Source organism: Myotis yumanensis, unplaced genomic scaffold, assembly GCF_028538775.1.
Source record: "Myotis yumanensis isolate MYYU_CA2020_CCGP unplaced genomic scaffold, mMyoYum1.0.hap1 SCAF_6, whole genome shotgun sequence".
Lineage (NCBI taxonomy): Eukaryota > Metazoa > Chordata > Mammalia > Chiroptera > Vespertilionidae > Myotis > Myotis yumanensis.
Window position 1 is genome coordinate 72,780,405 of NW_027223757.1, and position 18,250 is coordinate 72,798,654.

The 18,250-nt window shown below is 40.0% G+C and overlaps 2 protein-coding genes across 5 annotated transcripts in view; one reads left to right on the forward strand and one right to left on the reverse strand.

Annotated features, from left to right (window-relative positions):
- Positions 1 to 1,404: 1,404 nt before the first annotated feature.
- The window catches only part of BEND6 (BEN domain containing 6), a 50,115-nt gene continuing 33,269 nt past the window's right edge, over positions 1,405 to 18,250 (reverse strand). For 2 of the 4 annotated variants that reach the window (XM_070418336.1, XM_070418337.1), the window contains 4 exons: positions 14,510 to 14,736; positions 12,192 to 12,384; positions 11,229 to 11,365; positions 1,405 to 2,786 (listed from right to left, as the gene is read on the reverse strand). In XM_070418336.1, coding sequence (XP_070274437.1) covers positions 11,238 to 11,365; positions 12,192 to 12,384; positions 14,510 to 14,736 — 548 coding nt within the window. In that variant the 3' untranslated portion in view covers positions 1,405 to 2,786; positions 11,229 to 11,237. Of the gene's footprint in view, positions 2,787 to 11,228; positions 11,366 to 12,191; positions 12,385 to 14,509; positions 14,737 to 15,328; positions 15,393 to 18,250 lie in introns of those variants that run through there. The other 2 variants (XM_070418339.1, XM_070418338.1) reach the window with 2 other exon arrangements.
- On the forward strand, positions 5,405 to 7,374 carry LOC139012890 (cyclin-A2-like). Its single transcript, XM_070419102.1, has 2 exons — positions 5,405 to 6,304; positions 6,916 to 7,374. Exons 1-2 carry the CDS (start codon positions 5,405 to 5,407, stop codon positions 7,372 to 7,374), a joined length of 1,359 nt encoding a protein of 452 aa, XP_070275203.1.

An 18,250-nucleotide genomic window follows, 5' to 3' on the forward strand; every position in this document is an offset into this window, starting at 1 on the left:
ACCCAACCAGGGATCTAACCTGCAACCTAGGTATGTGCCTTGACCGGGAATTAAATCCACCACCTTTTGGGACAACACTCCAATCAATTAAGCCACCCAGCCAGGCCTGTATTTTTGCATCTTAGTCCCATTTTTACCTTTTTATTTATCTGGAACTCTCTTTTTTTTAAATTTTCTTTTCTTTATTGATTAAGGTATTATATATGTGTCCTTATCCCCCCCACTGCCCCCCCCCCCCCACTCATGCCCTCACACCCCCAGTGACTGTATCCATTGGTTAGGCTTATATGCATGCATACAAGTCCTTTGGTTGATCTCTCCCCCTTAACCCCACCCTCCCCTGCCTTCCCTTTGAGGTTTGACGGTCTGATCAATGCTTCTCTGTCTCTGGATCTGTTTTTGTTCATCAGTTTATAATCTGGAACTCTTTATGAAATATGGTTTGAAGTAGAAATATAACTTAATTTTCATTCATCAATTGTCTGTGTCATTTATTGAATAAACCTTCCTTTCCCTACTTATTAAAGGTTCTACTTTAATCATATTCTAAATTCTTATATATGTGAGTACATAGTATGTACCTTACATATATATGAATATCAATTGCTTTCTGGTCACTCTATTCAGTTTCATTAGTTTTCTTAATTTGTAACTAATTTAAAACCAATATATGAAGCTGAATTAAAAACCATGCATATCTTCTGTTAGCCATAAAAATATCAACATATCTCAGATTCCTTTAAAGAAGGACCATTGACATTTCAGTTGAATAATATAGTTATGTTTTGCAAAGGAAATTTTATTTACATTTAGTAGGCAAAACTTATGTTACAAAGTATTTTTTAAGGAAATGACATATAAGGACATTGTGTAAATATCCTATACAGAACGAATATTGATTATGGATATTGTCTGTTTATTCTGCATAGCAGGGCTCTTTATTTTTTAAAATATATTTTTATTAATTTCAGAGATGAAGGAAGAGAGAGAGATAGAGATAGAGAGACATCAATGATGAGAGAGAAACACTGCCTCCTGCACATCCCACACTGGGAATCAAGCCCGCAACCCATGTGCCCTGACCAGGAATCAAACCGTGACCTCCTGGTTCATAGGTCGACACTCAACCACTGAGCCACATGGGCAGGGCATCAGGGCTCTTTTTTTTTTTTTTTTTTTTTTAATATATTTTATTGATTTTTTACAGAGAGGAAGGGAGAGAGATAGAGAGTTAGAAACATCGATGAGAGAGAAACATCGATCAGGTGCCTCCTACACATCTCCTCCTGGGGATGTGCCCACAACCCAGGTACATGCCCTTGACCGGAATCGAACCTGGGACCTTTCAGTCCACAGACCGACGCTCTATCCACTGAGCCAAACCGGTTTCGGCATCAGGGCTCTTTAGAGGACAAACCAGCTAGAGCCACACAGCCCAACTGTAATGGTAGTGCCTCAATGTGTGGGTAAAAGAAGCCATCAATCTAGAAAGGGATTCCCCTCCCCCCTGGATTTTATACATTAATAAGAAACAAGCAAATACTGTTTATGTTTTCAATGGGATTTATTTATTTTTAAGTAAAAGTAGCAAATGTTAACATAAGTTATTTCCTCAGGAAGAGTCATTTTATACAACTACATAGTTATCGAGCAACATTTGTGGAATGCTCCCTGGGTCTTCAGTTCTGAACTGTCTATTATATGCATCGTTTTTTACAAGTTTATGCATAACCTTGTGCACTTGAAGAAGCATGGCGTAGCGATGCAGAGCTGTCACCTGACAACCTGACATCAAAGGAGAAGCCTCTTGAGGAAGAAAGTTTTACCTTTCAATCATTTGCAAAATGGTATTTTTCTTTTGGTGTGATTATCAACCCCATATGCTTTTGTTTAATTATTTTTTCTTCTGATGTTATGAAAACAAACCAGTTAAAACTAAGCAATGTACTAATATAACCAAATACATAGGATATTATGTCTTACATAGGCCTTTTTAGATGACATTGGTGTTTTATATTGCATATCTGCATTTATAGTTCCGGGCAATAAAAAGTTAGAGGCATGTGAACAAACATAAAAGATTTTTCTGAAAGTTGATGCATTGTTTAACAATTACAGATTTTTGGGTTTATTTCCTTTTTAGGAGTACAACGAAACAGTTTCATATTAAAATAAAAGATCTTGCTGCTCTCATTTTAAAAAATTGTTATTCTATACATTTTAAGTAACAGACTTATCTTATAATTTTATTGCTCAAACACTATGACTCGGTGAGATAGGCTTATCAGATTTTAGGCTGACTCTGCTGCTCTCTTACTTGTGAACACTGATTATTTATTTCCCTGTACTTTCCCACACATGTGCTCATGCTAAAGATCCGAAAACCAACATGGAGAGTGACTGGTAATAATGTACAGCAATTGGTGAGGGCAATGACAAATTTTAAGGGTTGACGTTTTTTGTTGTGATAAGAGCTCTGACTATCCTGTTAAGTCAGCTGTACAGAGAAGATTTTGGGACAGAAAAAGGCAAGAAACCATAATGCATGCTTATTTAACTGCTAGAAATTCTCTAGTTTGATGCATCGTGGATATTTAGGGTGGAATATACATGCAACTTCTTCAGCAAGCTTGTTGCTCCATCAGGAGAGTCCATCGATGTCACAGATGTCTCAGCCTGTCCCTGCACCTGTCCCTCTGTGCTCACCAGGGAGGTTGCAGATTCTCCAACAAAATCCAACGTTACATTTAAAACTTGAGGTGCTTTATTTCAGATACGTATAGTACCTATAAAGGACACATTTCAAAAAACAGAGCAAATCTATTTTAGAATTCTTATAGTATTTTAACAGGGGCAGTAGTTTGTGTGTGTGTGTGTCTATTACAAATTTTGACTTAAATTTTTAATAAACATACAGATCAAAACACCATAAAATGGTCAGCCTTTAAATTCTACAAACCTCTCCCAAGGAGATTCTATCCCATCACCTCAATCGGGAAACTTGAGAAGGAGCCAGCCCCAGGCCCCTGCAATAATAGGGGCATCAACCCTCAACCCCTCAGCAAATTTCAATCAGTCAGTGACCTCTTCAGGGCAACCCCAGGCAGTGCAGGATTGGATCTCCATTCCACCACCCACACAATACTAACCCCAGACTCGCCCTTAGAAGCCATTCCTACAGGAGTGTCTGGGCCGCTGCCTGAGGGAAGTGTAGTTTAATATTAGGACAGAGCTCCACCTCGTTACAGGGGATGTTAGTCAATTGCAACAGGTTCCCTTTAACTTGTACACTGACTCTCAATATATAGTTAAATTATTTCCTCATATTGAGACCGTCTCTCTCCCACAAGGAAGAACGGCCATTTTCTCTTTGTTAACTCTGCTACAAACTTACATTCATAAACGAGAAAAGGCTTTCTATATTGTACATATTAGAGCTCATTCCTGCCTACCAGGACCCTTAAGCGAAGGAAATTATCAGGCGGATTTACTAACTTGCCCAGTAGTTTGTACAGCTCTAGAAGAAGCCTGGTGGTCTCATGCCATTCACCATCAAAATGCTTCTGCTCTCCGTCTATATTATCGCTTATCTAGAGAAGCTGCTCGAAGTATTGTGCGTGACTGTGGCTATTGTCCTACTCATTTTCCTAGCCCTGCTACTGGAGTTAATCCAAGAGGACTTAGACCCTGTGACTTATGGCAGATGGATATTACTCATGTCCCATCTTTTGGCAAACTTTGCTATGTGCATGTTTGTATTGATACCTTTTCTCATGTTATCCTTGCTTCTGCACGTACAGGAGAAGCCTTTAAAGAACTAAGTCAACATTTATTCCAGTGTTTTTCCTACCTAGGAATACCAAGGGCACTTAAAACAGACAATGGCCTGCCTATACCTCTAGAGCTTTTAAAAACTTATGCTCTACATTCGGCATCGCACATACTACAGGAATACCCTACAATCCTCAAGGCCAAGCAATCGTAGAAAGGGCTCACCAAACTTTAAAAACAAATTAAAAAATTACAAGAAAATGAGTTTAAATATTCCTCTCCTCATCATGTTCTACAACATACTCTGTTTGTAATTAACATACTAAATGTAGATTCTGAGGGAAATTCCCCGATATACAGACATTGGAACCCTGATCTAATTAAACCTAAAGCCCTCGTCAAATGGTTAGACTTGCTTGCAGGAGCCGGGAAGGGACCTGATGTACTTTTAGCCTGGGGGGAGAGGATATGCTTGTCTATTTCCACAGGATGCAGACTCACCTGTGTGGATTCTAGACCGTCTAGTCCGACCTCATGTCACACCGCCCTCCGCCTCTGCCTCATCTCCCCCCCCCCCCCCCCCCGCCCTCCGCCCCATTATCCATATCAGCCCACCCAGAGGGCACAGCTGACTCCTCCCAGGACGCCGACACCACCATCAAGCACGGCCCTGATAGACCCGTTGATACAGCCGTTCAAGGTGCTGACGCTTCCGGAAGCCTGTCGCCGGCGATAAAGCCCGCTAGCCAGATCAACGAGGACAACCAAACCACCGACTTTAGGACAGCTGAAATCCCTTGACTGAAGAGGCCAGCAACCTTCTACAGCAACAAGGCTCCGTGTGCACTCCATCCACTATGTTTATAGCTATTCGCTATCATTGCTTGTCAGTCTTCTTCCGAGTCTTAAACAACCCAATCTGAGAGGTGGCGTCTGATTTACACACACTATCATTTAAAAAATAAAAAAGGGGGAATTTGCCGGAAGCCAGTCCATCCTTGCTGCTTGACACAGTCGCTGCAGGGAAGAAACATCTGCACAGCATATGTTTCAAGGGACCTGGCGTATATGGCATACTGTTCTTAATATGTTTGTTCCCCTACTCAGTGCTATGTGTTTTAACCAAGGTCACCTCTCCGAGAAAGGTTGTTTCCCCAGGTGGGGATTTTTCCCTGGAGTTAGGGATTAACAGGACTAAGGAAGGGAATAAATCAGTAAAACCTCTTAACTAAGTGCCAGGCGGGTAGTCAATCACTTTAACTACGAACAATCACGCTTAAGGTACATAATCTTTACTTAGGATAATCTCCTTCAGTTACTTCCTTGTAGCTTAACAGAACAATAGAGTAGTGACCTTGGCATGGAGATAACAAACGCCCTAACCTTTGGAATAGAATGGATAGGATTAAAATCAACTGGTATAAATACAGATGTAATAGGAGAATAAAGACAGAACCTGGCTGGAGAACCTGGCTAGGCTGCTGATCAACAGAACGCTGTCTCCGTGTCATTCCTTCTTTGCCGACTCAGTCCACACCTTTGGGAACCTCTGGACCTGCTGGGGCAAGTCCCCAACATATGGTGCCTGAACCCAGAAAAACCACTGGATAATAGTTTGGAGTCACCAGAAGCTATGGACATGTCAATTGTGTTGGAAGAGGAAGAGCCAGTGAGTGTTACTGAAGTCCCAGACTGCCACGAGGACATTCACACATACCTCAGGGAGATGGAGATTAAATGTAAGCCTGAAGTGGGCTACATGAAGAAGCAGCCGGCCATCAACAACAGCATGAGGGCTATCCTTGTGGACTGGTTAGTGAAAGTAGGAGAAGAGTTTAGACTACAGAATGAGACCCTGCACTTGGCTGTGAACTACATCGACAGGTTCCTTTCCTACATGTCTGTGCTCAGAGGAAAACTTCAGCTGGTGGGCACTGCTGCTATGCTGTTAGCCTCAAAGTTTGAAGAAATATACCCCCCAAAGGTTGCAGAGTTTGTGTACATTACAGATTATACCTACACCAAGAAACAAGTTCTGCGAATGGAGCACCTCGTTCTGAGAGTCCTTTCTTTTGACTTAGCGGCAGCAACTGTCAATCAGTTCCTCACCCAGTACTTTCTGCACCAGCAGCCTTCCAACTGCAAAGTTGAAAGTTTAGCGATGTTTCTGGGAGAGTTAAGTTTGGTAGATGCTGACCCCTACCTTAAGTATTTGCCATCAGTTATTGCCGGAGCGGCCTTTCATCTAGCACTCTACACAGTCACAGGACAAAGCTGGCCTGAATCCTTGGCACAGAAGACGGGCTACACCCTGGAGAGTCTGAAGCCCTGTCTCCTGGACCTGCACCAGACCTACCTCAGAGCACCGCAGCACGCGCAGCAGTCCATCAGAGAAAAGTACAAACATTCCAAGTATCATGGTGTTTCTCTCCTCATCCCACCAGAGACACTACCATGTTTGACAAACCCCAGAGATGTCAGCCCAGGGAACAGAGTTTTGGCAGGCATGTATGCTTTTGAACAATTGCAACAGGTTCCCTTTAACTTGTACACTGACTCTCAATATATAGTTAAATTATTTCTTCATATTGAGACCGTCTCTCTCCCACAAGGAAGAACAGCCATTTTCTCTTTGTTAACTCAGCTACAAACTTACATTCATAAACGAGAAAAGGCTTCCTATATTGGACATATTAGAGCTCATTCCTGCCTACCAGGACCCTTAAGCGAAGGAAATTATCAGGCGGATTTACTAACTCGCCCAGTAGTTTGTACAGCTCTAGAAGAAGCCTGGCTGTCTCATGCCATTCACCATGAGAATTCTTATAGTATTTGAACAGGGGCAGTAGTTTTTGTGTGTGTGTGTCTATTACAAATTTTGACTTAAATTTTTAATAAACATACAGATCAAAATACCATAAAAATGGTCAACCTTTAAGTTCTACAAACCTCTCCCAAGGAGATTCTATCCCATCACCTCAATCGGGAAACTTGAGAAGGGGCCAGCCTCAGGCCCCTGCAATAATAGGGGCATCAACCCTCAACCCCTCAGCAAATTTCAATCAGTCAGTGACCTCTTCAGGGCAACCCCAGGCAGTGCAGGATTGGACCTCCATTCCACCACCCACGCAATACTAACCCCAGACTCGCCCATTAGCAGCCATTCCTACAGGAGTGTCTGGGCCGCTGCCTGAGGGAAGTGTGGACTCTGTCCACATGTTTGGGAACCCCTGGACCTGCTGGGGTTGGACCCCAACATTCTTCCTCTTCTCTGACGTGCTCCTCATGGCCAAGCCTCAGCCCCCATTGCATCTGCTGCAGGGTGGCACCTTCACCTGCCACGCCCTCCACCAATGGCCCAGTGTCCACTCCACAGGACCTTTGGCCACTCATGAGGCCCTTGTGGTGGACTGCTCAGCCAGTCCTCTCCCCGTGAGAGAGCTACTTCTAGCCACACACCAGGAGGAGTTGTTGCGCTGCGACCACAGTCTCACTTTGGCCATCAGCTGCCAGGAGGAGAATCTTACAAATTCCAGAACTCAGGATACTTCAGGGATAGGTCAGGGTCAGGAGTACAAACCAACCCTCTTCAGTTCTGAATAAAACACAGAACCCGTCATGGTTTGAGAGGGACCACTTTGTGCTCGCCTGGGACCGAGCTACACCGGGTTATCCGGCCAGCTCTCACGGGTCAGGAAACCAGGTCTGACCCCATTGAACCTCCACTGAACCGGTCCCTCCAGCACAGACAAGAGCATTTGGGACTGATAAACTCCATGCGGTGTCTATGGCCAGTCGTTTATCAAGGTTGCAGCTTTGCAAACATGGCCATTTTTATGTTGTATGTAGTTTCTATAATTTATTTGCCCCCTGGATTTTAGTACAGTGTTGTGTGTGTGTTTAAAAGTCTCTCCCCATCCCTCTCCCCACCTACTACCCCCCCCAGCCCCCTAAAAAAGAAATACGAAAAACTTTATGCTAGTGTTGGCTCTCTAATAGCTACTAATTATATGACCTTGTCAATTCACTTAACCTTTTTAGGCTTTAGTTTCATTATCTCTAAAATAAGGAAAATATTTAGACTAGAATTTTTCAACCTTGGCACAGTTGGTATTTTGGGCTGGGTAATTCTTTGCTGTCCATTGTAGGATGTTTAGCAGCATCCCTGACTTCTGTCCACTAGATGTCAGTAGTATCACCCAGTGAGTCAACCAACAATATCTCCAGACATTTGCAAATATCCCCCAGTTGAGGGGCAGGGGACAAAATCCCTTCAATCCCGTTTCAGCACTGCTGTGTTAGGTCAACTTTAACTTTTAATATATGATATGTAACATTATAGTACAGATTATATATACTTGGAAATTTCTGGAGAAGGCTGTTTAGAGGGATGTTATAGAGGTGGTGGTATGCTAATATTCTTATGAATAAAATTTTCTTCAGCTCCTACAAGAGAGAGGGGGGAAATGGAGAAAGACCAGAAAGATGGGCAACATCAAGCTCTTGGCAAAGTGTGAGCTTCAGGCAACTTGAGGGCAGTGAAAAATAATATAAATGGAGCCACTTTTAAGTGGAGTCAGAACTGCCATCCCAGAGGAACTGCATGTCTTACTTATTTCTCAGCCCCTTGGAATGTTAAAACTGGGAAAAATAACCCAAAGCAGCAATGTACCCCAGACAATTGTTTGCAAAGATAATAAGAAAGCAGGTATTATGACTACTGGACTGAAAATTGAAAACATTCTTTAGAATTAGCATCACTGTGTTAGCTTCTTTGCACAATAGAAATCCTTCCTTCTGTTAATGTAATTGTTCCCCCTTCCCTTTCTCATAAACACCCCTTGCCTCCCCTCCTAATTGGAACACTATGTGGCTTTCTGCCCAAATCGGTGCTTTCCTAAGAGCTATTCTTTTGGATCTCAAAAAATGCTTGTTGCCTCTCACTTTGGCCTAACAGCTGTCACAGGAATGTGAGAGAATAGATGATAAAGGGGGAAGGATGTAATTGAGTATTAATCCTCAAAGAACTAAGTCTTAGCTGGGAAATGGCTGTCCTTTCAAATCCAAGCCACCGATGGCAACCTCGAGCTCAGTACTGGGTGGAGGGCACAGTCAGCCACAGGGCACGTCGGTGGGGGTTGGAATGAATAGGAGTTCATATAAGTCTATATGACTTTGAAGAATACTCCCTGTTAATAGTAATGCAAGGGAATTATTTTTCCAAAGAATACTTTTGAGGGACAGGGGTTGGTTGAGCAGGGGACATGGTTTACCGAAGTTAAGTGTAGTCAACTTTGGGGGTTCCTGTTAGTTAAATGACCACTAGGTGGTGCTATATCTGACTAATGCATCAAGTATGGCTAAATACGCTGCCCTCCCCCATATTGTTTCTCAGTCCTTTTTGAAATAATTTTGATTGAACTATACTTCAAATGAAAGATACCTAAAAAAGCTTTTCCCATTCAGAACAAAATTACTTCTGACACCTTGTTAATCTCTATTTTTGATTCAAAATATATCCATTTCCATTCCAAGCAACTTGACAACCAAGCAAGGCTAAGGCTCAGAAGGCACAAGAATATATTGAGTTCATAGCAAGAGATTTGTTCCTTTTTAAAATGTCATTTGAGGCCATACCCAGGCGATTTAATAACACTACTCCTAGCAAGCACAAGCAAAACTGATATAAAAACCTTTTGACTAAATTTCTTCAACACTCTGCTGACTGATCTTGTCGGAGATGAGTTTTGTACTTACCCTTGGCAGTCTGAGATATTAAAAAGGCAGAAGTGAGAATATTAAAATGCTGTGGAGAACCCTGAAATGTGATAATGTGCTACAAAAGATAGCTCTGTGACTCGTGTGTGTGGTTGCATGGTATTTAGAGAGGGAACTTGGCCATTGTACACATTAATGAGGTAGCCCATGTCAAAATGAGAAGTTCTGAGGGCTCATTTAAATACTATCTACTAACTGAGAAAATATGAAATTCACAGCCTACTTAAATTTTTAATCACGAGGGATAAAATGTCCTTATGTTTTATAAATCTTTAGGTCAGTCTACCAGTATATATGAGCCAAGGGAAAGAATCCCTCTGCAGTTGTTATAAGTAATTTTGTTTGTTTGTCTTTAAGGAAGAGAGACTATTGTTGACCCTCATCAGTAGCCTTACTTGGATAGCAAAATAGTAAAGGACCCTCAGGGAGGATGGGGTGATAGTCAGCAATGGGTGGAGAGTGGGTCGGTTGAATTACTACAATCCACAGTTCCACATCCCATTTAAAACACAGTCAGAGAAAAAGACAAAGAAAATAGTCTCAGAAATGATAGCGTTAGATGGAGAACAGGCAAAGCAGAAGTTAAATGGACAAAAAAACCTGCCCTCCTGTGTTTACCCTATGGCTCTATTTACCAATTAAAACATTAATAACATTGCCCTGGCTGGTTTGGCTCAGTGGATAGAGCATCAGCCTGCGGACTGAAGGGTCCCAGGTTTGATTCCGGTCAAGGGCACATGCCCAGGTTTGGGCTTGATCCCCAGTACAGGAGGCAGCAGATCAATGATTCTTTCTCATCATTGATGTTTCTATCTCTCCCTCTCCCTTCTTCTCTGAAATCAATTAAAATATATTTTAAAAAATGAATAACATAATAATGTATATTTTTAGATATTTTCCATCAAAATAATGGAGAGGAAGGGTGAGCACAAGTGAAACAGCCAGGGGTTATGAAGGCAAACACAAAATTCCATTTCAGGGTTTGCCTGGGGCTGGGCCTGACTCTAAAGTGCATCTCTGTAAAACTCACGGTAAACAAATAATTCTTTTCCTTAGTTTAATACAAACATCTTGGTAAAACCCTCATCCAACAAGCTAACTATAACAACTGATTTAAAGACAATGAGAAGCAGAATGGGGGGTGGTGAAGGAAACCCCTCAATAATTCCAGCCAGGAGTTGGTACACAGGTCCGATCGCTGGGTTAGAGCTGTGAGTTCAGTCCCATTGACATGCCACAGATTTTCCCCAAAGATATGTATCTCATGTGTTCTAGAGAAACACTTCTTAAATTGTCATGTGTTCTTCCTTTGGCTCCTTCCTACCCCTACCCACAACTTAGCATGTGTTCTGTGAAGGAAAAAAAAGGTCTTCAGTAAAACACACTTGGAAAACACTACACACTATATGCTCTCCTTGGAGATTTCTGGGTGCACCTGGGCATCTTAAAGGGTATCAAAATACCTGGGAGTTTTTAGGAAGGGAAAATCCGTGTGACTGAAGTCATCATTTCCCACATTTAAATTCCCCTCCCTGTCCCCACCCTCACCCCCAGGAATACCAGCATTTCACAGGCCACTCGTATTCTCGAGCAGAGTGTTCAGAAAATGCTTTTTCAGGGATAAAAGTATTGCATCTTCTTGCCACATTAGAAGGATGGTGAAGGTTGAAAATACTTACCACAAGGACCTACTTAATATCCTGAGAGTTCATATTTTTGCTTAAATTTGGCTTCTTGGTACAGTTGTTCAGCTTTTGCCCTATCATTCTTCTGATTGAGACATCATCCGTGTTGGGGAATAACTGTTTTGTGACTCCTGTAAAAAACAACAGCAGCACACAAAAACACTTTAGGAGGCCTTTGCATCTTAGGATATGAACTGAGATAAAACATGAAGCACATTACAATTTTGTCTTCATTTTGCAAAAGTAGCCCAAACACCTAGGAGATCTTTAAGTAGATGAATAGATAAGTAGGCTTTACAAAGAAAGCAAGAGATAACGAAGGTCTACATATTTGTCTTCCTATGGTTCCACTCAACTTTAACCTTACTGCTTGCTCTGAAATCTCTCCTTGCTCCAAAATGCTAGGAATTTAATTGTATCTATCCCAACATCAGTTAGAATAGTTGAGTCTGACCCTTTTCCAAGTAAGAAATTACATACTATTAAAATATAGAGAGCTGGGATTCAGTGATTCCCTAAATATGTTAGATATTTTCAAAAAATTATTTGACAATCTAGATTATTATATTTAAGGAGAATCAGTAAGTTGAAAACCATAAGTAAAGTCAAATTAGCCTCTTTCTTCCTAGAATAAAGATAAAGGGTAGAACTAAGACAAAGAGAAAATAAGATATAAACTGTTAATGAAATTTCAGTTGAAAGGATTTACTTTTCTAAATCTATGAATTTTCTGAATCCAAACTTTTCAGTAATATTCAATTTTAGTTTTAGTTTAATATCTACTTTTAAAGTAAAGTTTTTCTATAAAATTTCCCATATTTACTAGGGTTTAGATTGTCCTCAGATTTTTCTTTCACAGAAAAATAAATTTGAAAAATATCATAAAAGAATAACTTAACCTAGAAGCGTAAAATAATTTCAAAATCATGTGACAGTATAATACAATCAATTTATCACCTATGATTTCTTGAACTTCGTTCTGATTCATAGCTGGCTTTACTGCTTTCTCCCTTGAAGTAGAGGATTTTGCACCGGTCAGGCTGTGTGTGGCCATGTATTCATTTGTGTAAAGTACTTGCATTAAATCATTAATAAACTTCTGAGGTTTGCTCTTGTTACAACGAGCAATCTGCCATTTTTCAATCTTGAACTGAAAAAAAAAAAAAAAAGAATGAACACAGTCATTGGAAGAGGAAAAAGGAAGTAAAATCTGGAAGAATATATTACTAATTAAGGCATACCAGAAAACAGAATCAATGTTCTTTAAGGAGATGCATTGTACTTTTAGTATATACTTTACATTTCAGGGATTAGAGTTAAATGCTGTCTTTGAGAAAATTCCCAATATTTGTGAGTATATACATAGACAGAGTATATACATATTCTTGTTATGGAATCTGGATTTGGTGCTTTAAGAATTAGTCTTCTCCTCCATACTTAACTAAGTGTGGAGGCAGAATAATGGCCCTGGAAACTGTGAATGGGAAAACAACTTTGTAGGTGTGATTAAAGTTAAGTATCTTGAGATGGGAAGACTAGCCTGGGTTATCCAGGTGGGCCCTGACCTAATTACAGGAGCCCTTCTACGCAGAAGAGGGAGGCAGAAGAAAGGGTCAGAATACAGGACACCATGGAGGAGAGATCCGAAGAGTGAGAGGGACTTTGCTTGCCATGGCAGGCTTTGAGGATGGTGGAAGTGGCTGCAAAACAAGGAAGGTGGCTGCCTCTAGAAGCAGGAATGGCCTTCCATTCACAGTCAGCAAGAAAATTGGAACTCAGTTCTACAAACACAGCAGCTGAATTCTACAACCCAAAGGAGCAGCAAACAGATTCTTCCAGAGAGCCTCCGGAAAGGAGTCCCCTGCCAATAGCTTGATATTACCACGCTTCTGACATACAGAACTCCCAGACACTTAATCTGTATTCTTACAAATTACTAATTCTGTGGTAGCCTGTTAGACTGCAGAAGGAAACGAATACACTAAGATTCACCGCCGAAACCGGTTTGGCTCAGTGGATAGAGCATCGGCCTGCGGACTGAAGGGTCGCAGGTTCAATTCCGGTCAAGGGCATGTACCTGGGTTGCGGGCACATCCCCAGTAGGAGATGTGCAGGAGGCGGCTGATTGATGTTTCTCTCTCATCGATGTTTCTAACTCTCTATCTCTCTCCCTCCCTCTCTGTAAAAAATCAATAAAATATATTAAAACAAAACAAAACAAAACAAAAAACCAAAAAAAAAAAAAGATTCAAATATTCTGAATGATAGACTTTTAGTATGTAATATTGCTCTTGAAGGCCTATTTTCCAACAATAATACCCGATTCAAACAAAACTCCTGTCTTTTTAGCTTCTATATTTTTATTAAGAGAAATTGAGGAAGTAGCAAAAGAACTGTGTTCAGACAGCATGCAGAGGATGAAATTTACCTCTTTCCAAAGATATGATTTCATAGCCCTTAATGCACAGTTATCCTTCTGTTATTGGATTTAGAATTGTCTAGTTTTAAAACATCATCACTGCCTACAATTTGACTTTAGTTTTAGAAACAACCTGGATATTTGTTTCACAAATATTAGATTTACTGTTTTACGTAATAGGAATGTTATGGTTGTGATCTAAAGTTACCTAAAAGTATCTGATAAAACAATGGTCACTTTGTGCTCTTTTTTAAAAAAATGATTTTTTATTGTTTAAAGTATTACAGATGTCCCCCTTTTTCCCCATTGATCCCCTCACCCCTCTCTCCCCCCAAGGCCTTCACTGCACTATTGTGTGTCTATGGATTATGCACATATGCATATAAATTCTTTGGTTAATCTCTTCCTGCCCCCTAACCCCCTTCCCTCTGAGATTCATCAGTCTGATCCATGCTTCTATGTCTCTGGATCTATTTTGTTCATCAGTTTATTTTCTTCATTAGATTCCACATATGAGTGAGACCATGTGATACTTGTCTTCCCCTGAATGGCTTATTTTACTTAACATTATACTCTCCAGATCCCTTCATGCTGTCTCAAAGGGTAAGAGATCTTTCTTTTAGACAGTTGCATAGTGTCCATTGTGTAAATGTACCACAGCTTTTTTATCCACTCATCTACTGGTGGGCACTTGGGCTGTTTCCAGATCTTAGCTATTGTAAATAGCACTGCTGTGCATCTATTCTTTCTGATTGGTGTTTTGGGATTCTTAGGATATATTGCTAGCGGTGCTCTTATTTTAATTTTTGTATTTAACTATATCCCAGAGAAAGATAGGGTGGGTATTCCAACTGACCTGCTTCTCATCAGTGTGGTGCTCTTCTTCAGCTTTCAAGGAAATTGGCGAACTGGAATTAGAATTAGAATTAGAATTACTGCACAGGGAGGCAAATGAGTCTGGTGAGGAGTTGTTTGTTGCTCTCCAGAGGGTGGATGCAGATGTAAACATGGTTCCTCGACCCTTAAGCACGGCCTCTGCCATACCAACCAATTCTTCAAACTGGGTAACTGCTTGTGGTAACACTAAAATGGCAAGAAAAAGTAACACTTTACAAATATTTTTTTAGTAACAGGACATATATACATTTCTTATTGTGTGTATATGCATAGACATATGTAGAACAAATCATTAACTTTTGCTACCTTTGGAAAACAAACATGGTAAGAAAAGTGGTTGGGACATATTTACTTTTTATTAAAGAATTTAGTAATTGCTCAGTAATAAAAAATCAATTTATAAATAGTTGGTGACAGTATTTAAATATTTATGCATTACATTGTAACTAAAATGAATGTTTTTACACATTGATTATTTTTTCTAATTGCTAATAGCATTATTTGAAAGTATTTAATGTGTTTGGAGACATTACTGATTCTATTACCAATCATCTTCCAGATACTCACATTAAGCCAGCTTAAGTGACACGATAAACTAAACCATTTCTCACAGATTAAAATAAATTTCCCAAGGCCTCTGCGTGTGGTTTGCCATGGAGTCAAATTCCATCAAACTAATAAAAATTCATTGCCATAATTCAAATCTATGTTTTCATATATCAAAGATGAATTCTGGTAATTAACTGAATGTCCTTTCTTTTTTTCAGTAGAAACTTACACATTCAAACGTTTCATGTCTCCATGTTAAATGGTCTTCTCTGTTGTTATATTTAGTTTGTTTCCTAAGGACAAATAACATTTTGTTGGAGTTGGAAGCCACCTTGAACCCTATCTAATTCAACTCCTCACTTTATGGTTAAGGACAAAAGACAGAAATTTTTTTTGTATATTTCTTAAACATATCATTGAGCTATAATCTTTAGAATAATATAAGATTTGAGAGCTGAAAATCAGGTATATTGATGACATGTCCAAATTAATACATCTGGTACTATATTAATAGGAAAATCTACTAAAGAAGAAAATCTTATATATTTCAATTAATATTTACTAAGCACCTCTCCTTTGCCAGACACTTATTCAGAAATTACTTATTGAGCATTTAATAATATTAAACATTAATCTAGCTTTTACTCTGTGACAGGCCTTATTCTGGGAAATTTACTCATGTTCATTCATTTAATCTTCATTGCAACTCTATGAGATAGGTGTCATCATTATCCCTAATTTATAGATGTGGACAAGTAGGCAGTGAGAGGTTAAATAACCCATCCAGGGTCAACCCAAGTAGTGAGAAGAACCAAGATTCAAATTCAGACTCTGCCAATTTCATGCTATACACTAGAGTTGGTCATTGAACAACATGAGTTTGAACTGCACAGCTCCATTTATATGCGAATTTTCCTCCCAGTAAATATATTGGAAGTACTGGCCAGGCAGCTCAGTTGGTTAGAGCGTCATCCAGATATGCCAAAGTTTCGGGTTCAATCTCTGGTCAGGAAACACAAGAATAAGTATTTCTCTGTCTGTCTGTCTGTCTCTCTCTCTCTCATATCATGCAAAATATATATATATATATACATGAAAATTGTTAGAGATTTGTGACAATTTGAAAAAAACTCACAGATGAACTGGATAGCCTAAAAAATGAAGAGAAAATTAGGTATTCACAAATGCATATAACACAAAAAATATGTGTTAGTCAACTGTTTATGTTATCAGTAAGGCTTCTAGTCAACAGTAGGCTATTAGAAGTTAAGTTTTTGCAACAACATGGATGGACCTTGAGAATATTAAGCTAAGTAAAATAAGTGAGTCAGAAAAAGCTAAGAACTATTGATTTCACTCATATGTCGGATATAAAATTGAAACTGGTGAACACAAATAGCAGTGTGGTGGTTGCCAGAGGGAACGGGGTGGGAAGTGAAAGGGTCCTAATATAAGGTGGCAGGAGAAGATTTGACTTTGGGTGGTCGGTACACAGTGATCGTGTAACATAGAAACCCGCACCTGAAACCTATACGATCATATTAACCAATGTCACCCCAATAAATTTAATTTAAAAAGTGGGGGGAGAAGTTAAGTTTTGGAGAGTCAAAGTTATACATGGATTTTCAACTGCATGAGTGGGGTTAGCACCTCTAATGGCCGCGTTGTTCAAGAGTCAACTGTACTAATTATGCAGACACTCAGCATTTTCCAACCACTATGTTAGGTGCTAGGGATGAAACAGGAAGCAAAACCAGATGTGATTATAGTTTTTTGCAAGTGAGAGGGGGTGGAGGACATTATTTACGTAACTATTCTGTGTAGTAAGAATTTGGCCTGCGCAAAGGGAGGTCTATTCTGCAACTCCCCCTCCCCCATTCCCATCCTACCCCATCAGTTCCTGGGAGGTAATCTCTAAATGCTTCAAAATTTCTCAATAGGAATGTCTTTGTTATTCATGGTGACCTCCTCAGACCACACTTCATAGTTTACGCTAAGGGGTTTCTCAGGGTAGGAATGATCATACTCAATAATCTTAGGGTAGAAGCTGGCCATGGCCAGAAAGCCAGAAAGATTTAGAGACTGAGTTCAATCACATAGGTGATCAATCAACCAATCAGTCATGCCTATGTAATAAACTCTCAATAAAAACTTTGGACACCAAAGCTCAGGTGAGCGTCCTAGATGGACAATGCTTCGTGCAAATTGTAACACATAAATGCTAGGAGGGTAATGCATCCTGAGGACAACAGGAGCTGCACATCTGGAAATGGCCCAGACTCTGCCCTATGTGTCTTTTCTAACTCTGGCTGGTTCTAATTTGTATTCTTTCACTGTAATAAATGAAACCATGAACAGGTGTCAGTGGGTTTCTCTAGCAAGTTATTGAACCTGAGGGTGTTTTTGGAAAACCCCAGAATTTGCAGTTGGTATAAAAAGTCTTAGGCAGACTTGGCAGTCTACAGGACAGTGCCCTTAAACTTGCAGTTTGGCTGACTCAAGGTACATGCAAAGAAATGAAAAATTACAGTCGTTAAGTGTGTAAAAAAGTAATATAAATTGAGCCACTCTGAAATGGAGTCTGAGTCCCATAGGAATTGCCTTTGCACATCTCACTCCTCAAACTTCTGGGATATTAAAACTGGTCAAAATAACCTTTGGATTGGACTTAAAGCAGCATTACCCCAAACAACTGTTTGAAAAATTAAGAGAGCAGATATTATGACTACCAGAATGAAAATTAAAAACACCCTTTAGAATTAGCATTACTATGTTAATTTATCTGCATCTAGAGAAATTCCTTCCTTCTGCTGATACAATTATTCCTCTTCCCTTTCCCATAAATACCCCTTGCCTTCAACTCCTAATTCAAATACTATTTGGGGTTCTGCCTGGATTATTGTTTCTTGAAAATAAGCTTCTCTTTTGGATCTAAAAAGAATGCTGTTGCCTCTGCCTTTACCCTTTTAGTTTTAGGCTGAGTGTCACGAAGGGGAAGCGTAATGTGGTTGACCCCGCCTGGGAAAGGAAAGCTTCGATGGGGAGGTCACGATTGATCTGAGAGCTGAAGGCTGAGCAGGAATTAAATAGTTAGAGGGAATGAGGAGGTCATCAGAGGCTTAGGAGCCACACGTTTTGAATTTGAGGAACT